The sequence below is a fragment of the Stigmatopora argus genome, chromosome 11 (assembly GCF_051989625.1).
Source record: "Stigmatopora argus isolate UIUO_Sarg chromosome 11, RoL_Sarg_1.0, whole genome shotgun sequence".
Lineage (NCBI taxonomy): Eukaryota > Metazoa > Chordata > Actinopteri > Syngnathiformes > Syngnathidae > Stigmatopora > Stigmatopora argus.
In genome coordinates this window covers 13,568,461-13,578,585 of record NC_135397.1, presented here as the reverse complement: position 1 = coordinate 13,578,585, position 10,125 = coordinate 13,568,461, and the positions used below count along the sequence as shown (strand labels likewise).

At 39.0% G+C, this 10,125-nt stretch overlaps 1 protein-coding gene across 2 annotated transcripts in view; it reads left to right on the top strand.

Moving 5' to 3' along the window:
• Nucleotides 1-661: 661 nt before the first annotated feature.
• The window catches only part of stox1 (storkhead box 1), a 22,935-nt gene continuing 13,471 nt past the window's right edge, over nucleotides 662-10,125 (top strand). For both annotated transcript variants that reach the window (XR_013303842.1, XM_077613063.1), the window contains exon 1: nucleotides 662-1,207. Coding sequence is in view for 1 of the 2 variants with exons in the window: in XM_077613063.1 (XP_077469189.1) it covers nucleotides 883-1,207 (325 nt within the window). In the remaining variant the exon portion in view is untranslated. The remainder of the gene's footprint in view (nucleotides 1,208-10,125) is intronic.

Below are 10,125 nucleotides of genomic sequence, written 5' to 3'. Positions count from 1 at the left end.
ATAATTATTTTTACCCAAATGCTGAACAGATAAAGGAATTTTGTCCATGTATATTTAGCCACTGTCACCACTTGGCACAGCCTCAATGAAATGTACATCTTTTCTTTTGGTGTTTTCCTTAAACATTTTGATTATTCTGTTGCTTTGTAGTCCATCAACATGCAAAATGCATTTTGAAACCTCAATAGTTTTTCACTTGATTTTGATCCCCTAAAAATGATGTGATTAAATCTATATAGGGTGGCGGGTGAGTAATTAGCTTGTCATTCCAAAAACACGCATGCCAGGCTGATTGGACAATCTAAATTGTCACTGGGTATGAGTATGAATGTGAATGCTTCTTTGTCCCCTGCTTTGTGCCTGAAATCAGAGGCTCCAGCACCCCTCGTGATCCTAGTGAGGATACAATGGTTCAGAAAACGAATGAATTGTAATTAAGCGCATTTTAAATAAGCATATGAACTAGGACAAAGCACAGCTGATTGCTTTTTTTTGTAATTAAGTGCATTTTAAATAAGCATATAAACTAGGACAACGCACAGCTGATTGCTTTTTTTTGGTTTGTTGTTTGTGTTTTTTAATGATTGGCAATACACACACCTGTGAGCAGTGGGAGGTCCACCTGTGCATAGCCCTTCCTCCTCCTCCTCCTCTTCCTCCTCCTCCTTTTCGGCGTCTTGTTTCCCCTCCTCGTTTGTCCCCCACGTCTGGTTCTCTGGTTCTTTTCAGTACTCTTCTCGGGACCCTCCGAGTGGAAGGAAGGATCTCTATAGCCCACCCTGTCCCAGATTATGGTCCCAGGGGACAAAGCTGCAGTTTAACTCAGCGACTCCACTTTTAGTCGCCCTTCTCCTTCCCTTCGGAACTCTGAAAGCGGCGGGCATGTCGCTCCATCCGCCGCGGGTCGTGCAGCTCTCCGGGGCCGCCTCGCTCGCCGTGGTCTTCGGCGACGAGGACGAGTCGGCGGCCGAGAGCCACCGGAGCTCGGCCACCGGGCTGGAAGTGTTCGCCGACTTTAAGGCGCAGAATCGGCGAAGCTTCTGGAATAAGAGGCTGGTGAAGGCCATGGACGAAGTGCACTTCCAAGGTTGGCTGGACAATTTGGTGCTTTTTATACGGGGAAGTTCGGCTAGTTTGGAGGTTCTGAGGGAAGCGTGGATGAGGAGAGCCCTGAAGTCTGCCGCCGGTTTGGTCATCAAAGTTGTCGGTAAGAACCAACCACATAGTAGATCGACCCCAAACGTTCTTAAACTTTTAACAGCAAACTATCATGTTGCATTAAATGCAAGTTGCACTTAATACACGTCTGCAACTTTCATGCCTTTCATTCTGATAACTCTTTTTATTGACTGCAATAGACCATCCTAGCCAATCCATTTTGACAGGGAGTATTGGTCAGCCGATCCATCGTATGAATGATCATTCGCTGGCAGTCTTCCCGTAAAAATGTATTGGACGTGTATTGCAGTCAATGAGTAAAACAACAACAACAACAAAAACATAAAATAATCCCTTTCCCAGTAGAATGAATGGGAATGCTATTAACTAATTGAATGTAAGTGCAGCAGGTCCTTGCATTTGTCTGGTCGTAACTCAAATGAACTCTTGTCTGCCAAACACAAGTATACCTGTCAACGTATACGTTTGTCCCGTATTTGATGTTTTTTTGATTTTCAAATTGTGTACGCCGTATAACAACTTTTGGACGGGAATTTTTTTAAGTCCGTTTTTTTTGTAAAACTGATCTCGTTTTAGCCATTTCTGCTCTAATCCGGATCGTCTCCTTCACTGGTGGCAGACGATAACATCATAGTCCACTGTTAATATTGGCATGCTTCAAGGATGATATGGGCACACGTAATCCCCTTCCACATGGCGCGTCAGCAAGCAATGTACCCAGACAGTCAAGCTGTCAGCCGCCGGTGTCATACAGCGACATCTACACAATCTTGAATTTAGTCACTAAATTTTAATGCATACAAAAGGCGCACCGACTGATTGGGCGCTAGTACGTCTCCTTTGGGGTACATTTTAGACTTAAGTGTGCCCTATGCAGGTAAATATGTGCATTTGTGCGGTTTATTATAACTTAATAAGGGGAATTGCAATCATTAATAAGGAGAACAGGTTGACAGGTATGTACAAAATGGTGTTTGAGTCTCATGCCGCCATTGAGGTATGAGCCACAGGTTTAAAAACAATATTTGATAGATTACAACTAGAAAAGATGATTATTCAATTTCAAGGATTAGTCCATTGTTGTTTTTTCCCCATGTTGATGAACCCACAATTCACTATTTGAGTTCTAGCCAGTTTTATTAATTTATGAGCTTTCACACTGAGACTTCAACATGCGTTTACAACTCTGACTAAAAGGTGTCAAAGCCATAAAATTTAGTTTTTTTTCCCAACCAAAGCACATAGAGTAATATTTCATTTTACGCACAGCATTCCAATTGGTCAAATCTGTTTTAAATGTCTAAAAGTTTAACGACATGACGTCCAGAGTGTAATCTGATGTCCTGTCTCCTTCCCTCATTTGAGTTTAGTAAATGGCATTCATTAATTATTTTAATAGATTTTCATTATTAAGTATGGTGCAGTCATATAAACAGCATGCTGATTTTTTTTGTTCAAACAAAACATAAACTTTAGCAATAAAGAATGATGTCTTCAATAACGTTATGTATTGTACTTGTGACATCATCATCCAGCAGTCCAATGTGGAGTTGGGCCATCTGTGTTATTTCAGGCCTAATGATAGCTTTGTAAGTGCGTCCGTTCCTGTTTGGTGACTTAACAATCAGGAATTCAAAATGCACCTTGTCGTTCGTGTACAAAGGATGCGAAATTGGACTTTGCAGGTAGAATTGTCAAAATGGCACTTTTTTCTTTGATTTTAAAGTAACGGCCGAAACAATTATTACAAAATGTTATCAGAAATTGGGGCACTGTCAATATAAAATGGATATAAATGAAAATATATTTTAAAAAAATAAGTACTGATGACAACTTGTCCAAAAGTGTTGTTCACACTAACTTTAGTTAAAACATGTTCACAATTTTTGTTTTTTGTTTTTTTTTGTTTTTACATTAATGTTCCAGAATGCCTTTTACATGTAAACAGATAATCTAAAGACCCCCCCCCCCCCCCCTTTCACTGACGACCTTTTTCAGTAGTTGGACTTCAACGTTAGAATTGTTTTTTTCCTAAACTACCACCTGAAGAACTTTTGTCAAATTTTTGGGTTAAGCAATTCTGTTTTGAAAACTGTACAAACATTTAAACTCTTTCTATGGAACATAATTTTATCCACATTGAATTAAGGATGTCATTTTCAAAACCTCGATTGTCTTTGTTCTCCACAGTCACAGCCTGGTTGCTGTTTCGCTTTGTTGAGTGCTAGATGGATGTCAGGACTCAACACAATCCCACTGTACAATAAATATGTCAGCCATGAATACAAAAGTGCTTCCAAACATGCAAAAAGCCATAAGAAGATTTACAGCAGCTAATTGTAAGCTTTTATTTTCGTTCCCATTTCATTTTCTTATTTGGTTTTAAATCATAGACGCTTTCCAGTTGGTTCCTCCCTAATAAAAACTGGGCTAGGAGGCATTTTGTGTTTTCAACCTCAGTTTTCAAACCCTAGAACTAAATAAGATATAGGATTGTTTCTTAAATTGGCGGTCCCAGAGAGGTGTCGCGTGAAGGGTTTGCTTTTTCTAGATACAAGCTGCCAGTCAGCCCAATTTCTGCTCAAACAAACAAATTTAAATTAACTTGGATTAATATATACAGACACACTCAAACATACGTTTAATGTAACTTTACACAAAACTGAATTCTAATTTTGTTTTAATTTTTTTTACCTTTGTTCTGGGCGGGTTAGCTGTTTGCCACGCCTCCACTCTCAAGTTCGCTATCGATGGGCGGTTTGCTGTTGTACTCCCTTCAAAATATTCCGAAAACGATGCACACAAATGTCCTCACAATAGGATAACGCACGACCACTTGCCAACGAGAAGTAGTCTTGAATGAGTGATCGCGGGAGCTAACAGGCTAAGGAAGGAAAAGCAGGAAATGCAACAGCTCAGCCTACCCACGTATTGATTGTGCGTCATGAAGTTTTATTCTGAGAAAGGGTGCCATTGCCTATCGGTGTTGTGTGCACGAGTATACTTCATTACCCAGAAAGCCCTCTTTTTGCCCGTGCATGCGCGTTGTGCGTTTCCTGGTTGATGCTAGGAGAAACTCGTCTGAATAAATCGTTCAGTGCTCGTAGATATCTGTTATACACGAAAGAGATGCAGCAAAAAAAGACGCTACAATGATAAACAGGGTCTCATGTCATGGCCACCTGGCTTGGTCGCGTCTCGAAATTTTGATTGTATCTCGGGCGAATTATTCGATCGAAATTTGCATCGTACCTCGAGCATGTCGTAGGTACAGCTGATCGTAGGTCGAGGTACCACTGTACTTGCTTGGCCTGACTGACGACATGTTCCTCACACAAGGTGCGTGAAAGCAGTGTAATATTTTTTGTGTTTAAACCATATTGTTTCCATCATCAGACATCTGAGAAATGTGCAAAGAGCATACTGAACTATTTTGTGCAACTGTCTTTCACATGGAGGTCATTTATTCTAGGTCTCTTGCATATGGCAATGGCTATTTGATCAAAAGCAGAGGGATAAAATCCCACCAGTAAAAACAACAAATATTACTGCAAATTTTTGAATTCACATTAGATGGTAAATTCTTCTTTCTTTATGACTGCATGATTGAATTATGCTGCCGTCTGGTGGTAGAGTGAAGTGAAACGAAATGATTCAAATGTTCTGCCACATTATGGGCAACATCAGTGTGCACTTAGATGACCGAATTAAATCTTCGGTCATTTTAGGTGTGAACACGGCTTTCACTTGGGAGACATGCAAAACACTTTGGAAAGGCACCATCTTGGCATTGAAAAATGATTTGGAATGAGATTGCTGTTGTCCAAACAATAGAAGAACCCAAAACTTCCTGGCAACTGCGTTGTCGGACATTTCACGTGGGAATGTTTGATTTAAGATGGAATGTCGTATCTCTTGTGTGCGCTCCTCCTTCACCCTTCGCTAAAAGAAAAATATCACATTCCCATAGAAGAATCATTTTTATGAGTGATCTGAGACCGAAGCGGTTCTTGCCTGTTTGTCTTCACTTTTCAACGGAATGTGTTGAGGATTTACGGTAAAGCCTGCCTTACTGTATGCTTTTTTCCTGTAGAGTAGTAGTTTGCATGCAAAGGGAATGGATTTGTTTTCTCCGAATTGTAGAACAAAACTTGTCAGCTACAACAACGAAAGTCTGTTTATTTTCAGGGGATTTATTCAATTGGGTTTTACTCTGGGAAAACGTATCGTCCTCAAACATATTGGTTGGACTTTGGTGTTAACGTGGGAGTCGAGCTTTGTCATCCAGCGGAAAGGAAGCAGGATGGAGACGAAGCGTGTGAGCAATGTGAGCGAGGTTGAGGCCGAGGCTTCCTGTTGTTGGCTGCCTTAAAGAAACACTCAACATGAGACACCTGGAAAAGGATCACAAAGAGGGCTCCTTTTGTATTTTCGAAAACTTAAATGTAACCAACAACAGGTTAAGTCTTCATTTCGGACCACACACACAATAATCATATGTGAGTAATTCACATATTTGATACTGTACAGTAATACCTTGACATACGAGTGCCCCAACATACGAGAAATTTGAGATGCGAGGAAAATTCAGAGCAAATTTTTGCCTTGAGGTGGGAGACGATGGTTCCCGGTGAGGCTGTTTGGGTGGCCGAGTATGCAAGAGGCTGCTTATGAGAACAGCATCGCTCTGTCTTTCCCGCCACATCTCCTTCGCGTAAAGAATCTACAAGCATCGAGCCCTACAGGTTGCATTTTTTTTACTGGAGATAGACCGAGTCGATAAGCTACTTGGACTTGAAAGCAAAGCGAGCATCTGAAAAAGACACCAGTGGAACCCTTCAAACCGAGTCGTGCTTGGTTAGATAATTTAAAAAAACGAACTGGGATACACTTGGCACTATGGCATGGAGAAGCAGCATGTTCTTTGCCTCGGTTATTGCACAAGAATGTTTAAATTTAGTGTAATGAAAGATTAAAACTTATTTTTCAGTGTGTGTATAGTAATCTAAGTTCATTTAAGTTCAATTTAAAGTTTATGTTGTGTTACAAGCGCATTGCCATCCGTCAAGTCTCTCTTAATTTATCTCCAAATACTATTTAAAGAAAAATAGTATTTTACATATACTTACAAATAATAAAAAAGAAAAGCAGTCAAAGTATTATTACAACAAATAACACAATTTATAAATGAACTGATAAGTTCATCTTTTGCAAAAATAATCGGACAATAATCAACTACCAAAATAATTGCAGCCCTACTTTAAATACTCACCTGTTGTCACCTAGAATTTGAGTTGCATTCTGTAATGTAATAGTAATAAAAGTACCCCCTATTTGTATTTCCAATAAAAACACTGGAGGCGTTCGTGAGCTCGTCAGTCAGCAGCAGCTCAGGTTTCCCTCGCAGGATTTGTTTTTATTCTCACTCTGCCCCCGACAAACGACTTGGCCACGTTATATTATGTGAAATTTACTGTCAAAACACCAGGCGCTCTACTGGCACTATGGTATGTTTGTATGAATGGCAAAATGCTGGATACTCTCTGTAGAGGTGGCAGGAAATGCTCGACATCTGTGTCCAATGAGGGCCGTCGCTCTTGATTAAACGCCGTGGGGGGTGCGTTGAGCCGACGTCTCGTACGCTGGCGTTCAGGTTGGTGGTGAAAATGGAGAGAATGCTGAATAAACATGAAGGTGTAAGAGGACACTCACACTTCACACTTGACCTTTGGCACCTCCTCAAAGAAAAAAAAGAAGGGGAAAAGGAGACAAGGAAGTGATTAGGCCGGCTTGCAAATCAATTGCAACTCGGAGAATCATTGACGAAGGAGACTGTGGAAAATACTGCGCGCTTACTCGTGTGCGGTCTTTTGGTCGCCATCTTTTTGTCGCCGTCTTTTGGTCGCCGGACTTTTGGTCGCGGTCTTTTGGTCGCCCGGACCCAAACAACGGGCGACCAAAAGTATAAGAGTTTGTATGTACATGAGTTGTCCCCTTAGGAAGGGACGTCAGTCAGGGTCTTAACAAGTTCTCCAACAAAACACAATAAAAGTACGGGAAACTTGGAGCTTTTCTTTAGCGTAATAATTAATAGGGCATTAAGTATGACTAAATAATAATTCACAGTTTGTATTTAGGGAATTTGAGCAACGATTTAAATGGTAATTATCAATAACCTTCCGGGCGACCAAAAGACCGGCGACCAAACGACCGAGTACCGCGCTTACTGAGGCTCTTCGTTTCATCTTTGTTTTTTTTATGAAAGGGGGGTTATTGCCAACTTTTTTGCATGTTATGCCATTACTCTTGTTAAATTAAGACTTGATTGAGAAACTGCAAGTTTTTTGTATTGTTTGTCTCAAAAATGGTTTCTTGTTAGCATGTTTTTTTAAACATCTCAGTGGTCTTTTTTTAACTTTATTATCCTATGATAACTTTAAATGTTTTTTGGTTTAGTGGTGTTTTAGTACTAGGGTTTCTTAATATTATTTTTGGGGAAAAATGAAACTGTTATTCTTCTATTTTCTTCCTGTATTGTAACATTTACAAAAAAACACTTATTAATTTTTGGTTTGGTCTTTCTTCCTAAGAGTTTTTGATGGAACATTTTGACACCATTATTAGAAAGTTTTTTTCTTAACATTAAACTTTTATTTGAATGCCATTACAGTATTTAAAAAAGTTTTTTTTATCCTAATTCATCAATTTCACCAACTTTTTTTCCCGTTATTGACTTTTTCCTCTTACAATTCTTACTTTTATTCTTGTTAAATTTGGTTTCTATGTTCAGACTCTTTGGTTGAATAGTTATAAAGTTATAGTCATTACCAGACAGCAAAAATAGTGAATATTTTAACTTTATTTGCGTCATTTTGTCTCTCATTCAGTACTTTTACATCCCCATTTTTAACAATCTTTATCCCATTGATCTGGTATCATTATAGTTGTACTTTTATAGCTGACTTTTTTTAATAATCACCAAGGCCAAAAAGAGACTCAGACACATTAGTAATGGAAACGAGACACTGTCCTGACTGCAAATTGTGATAGAACAGCATCAAGTGTGCATCTTTGCTGGACTGTCTGACTCTGGAAGGCCATTCATTATGTCTCCTGTCTGCCCCCCACCGTCGCGCCCTCCACATGCACACAAGTGCATTAGTATCACATTTCACAGAGAGCTCTCAAAGACACGACTGTCTTGTTTCAATTATAACAATACGGAGCAGGCTGGTAAATTACAAAACCCGCTTAGCTGCTTCTTGTCTTTAAATTTGGATTAAAGTTCATGCAGATGGTTGACTATGTGAGTGTAAAAAGTTCTTGCAGGTTCAGACCTTCAATGCAAACCAAGTGCGCATTCATTCTTGCCTTTTCTTTGGTTTTGGTTGCCATCGCACTAAAGGTTTCTATGGCGACAGCTGACAACACAAAACTCCTGGCTTGTTTTACTAGTTTCTTTTGATTTTGTCTTAGTTAGCTTAATATTTATGTTTAGGTTTCATGGGAGGGGCTTCTCTGCTAGCCCTTTCAGTCACAATGGTTTGGATGATTGGTGACTTAATAATGGTGAGGCAGCTACAGCCCAACTTTTTTGCTAATGGTGGCAGTCTTGTTAGCATCATTTTTAATGGTTTCGCTGATGTTGATAGTAAAGTGCTCTATTGCCACGTCTAGAGGGACTTGCTTTTTACGAGGCCACTTCTGCTGCCAGAAACATGTCGGTGCGCTGGGGAAGGACTCAAAGTTGGAAAATGTCCTGCACAGACAAAGAACTGAGCATTGTATTGTATTGTGTGTATGTATGTATATATGTGTATGTGTATATATATGTGTGTGTATATATATATATATATATATATATATATGTATATGTATATGTATGTATATATATATATATATATATATGTATATGTGTATATATATATATATATATATATATATGTATATATGTATATATGTATATATGTATATATGTATATATGTGTATATATATATGTATATATGTGTATATATGTATGTATATATATATATATATATTCCACGACAACGCACTCGTAAACGGAACAAACAAATTTAAATTAACTTGGATTAATATATACAGACACTCAAACATACGTTTAATGTAACTTTACACAAAACTGAATTCTAATTTTGTTGTAATCTTTTGTTACCTTCGTTTTCCGGGTTGGCGGTTTGCCACGCCTCCACCCTCACGTTCGCTATCGATGGACTGTTTGCTGTTGTATTGCCTTCAAAATATTCCCAAAATGATGCACACAAATGTCCTCACAATAGGATAACGCACGACCACTTGCCAACGAGAAATAGTCTTTAAAGAACGATCGCGGGAGCTTCTTTCCTTAGAAAGAATAACAGGAAATACAATGGTTGAGCGCACCCACGTATTGATTGTGGGTAATGAAGTTTTATTCTGGGAAAGGTTGCCATTGCCTATGGGTGTTGTGTGCACGAGTGTACTTCATTACCCAGAAAGCCCTCTTTTTGCATGCACGTTGCGCGTTTCCTGGTCTTAGGAGAAACTCATCTGAATTAATCGTTCCGTGCTCGTAAATATTGTTATACACGAAAGATATGCAAAAGAGACCTGGCTTGGTCGCATCACGAAATTTTGATCGCATGACGGGCGAATTATTCGATCGAAATTTCCGCCGTAAGACAATAATTTTGTATGACGAGCGGTCGTATGACGAGGTACCACTGTATATATATCTTTGCAGACTACTACACTATTTTAGAATTTATATCACCACTGAAAGCACACCAGCCGTATCGGCAATGTTATTTTATAGCACAACCTTTATTACTACTAGTATGTATGTGTGTGTATATGAATTAATAAATTTTTACATTTGTTCTATAATCTGTGCATTTTTAGTTCAATACTTTGTGATCTTTTTTTGGCTTTTTAAAATGATTCCTTTC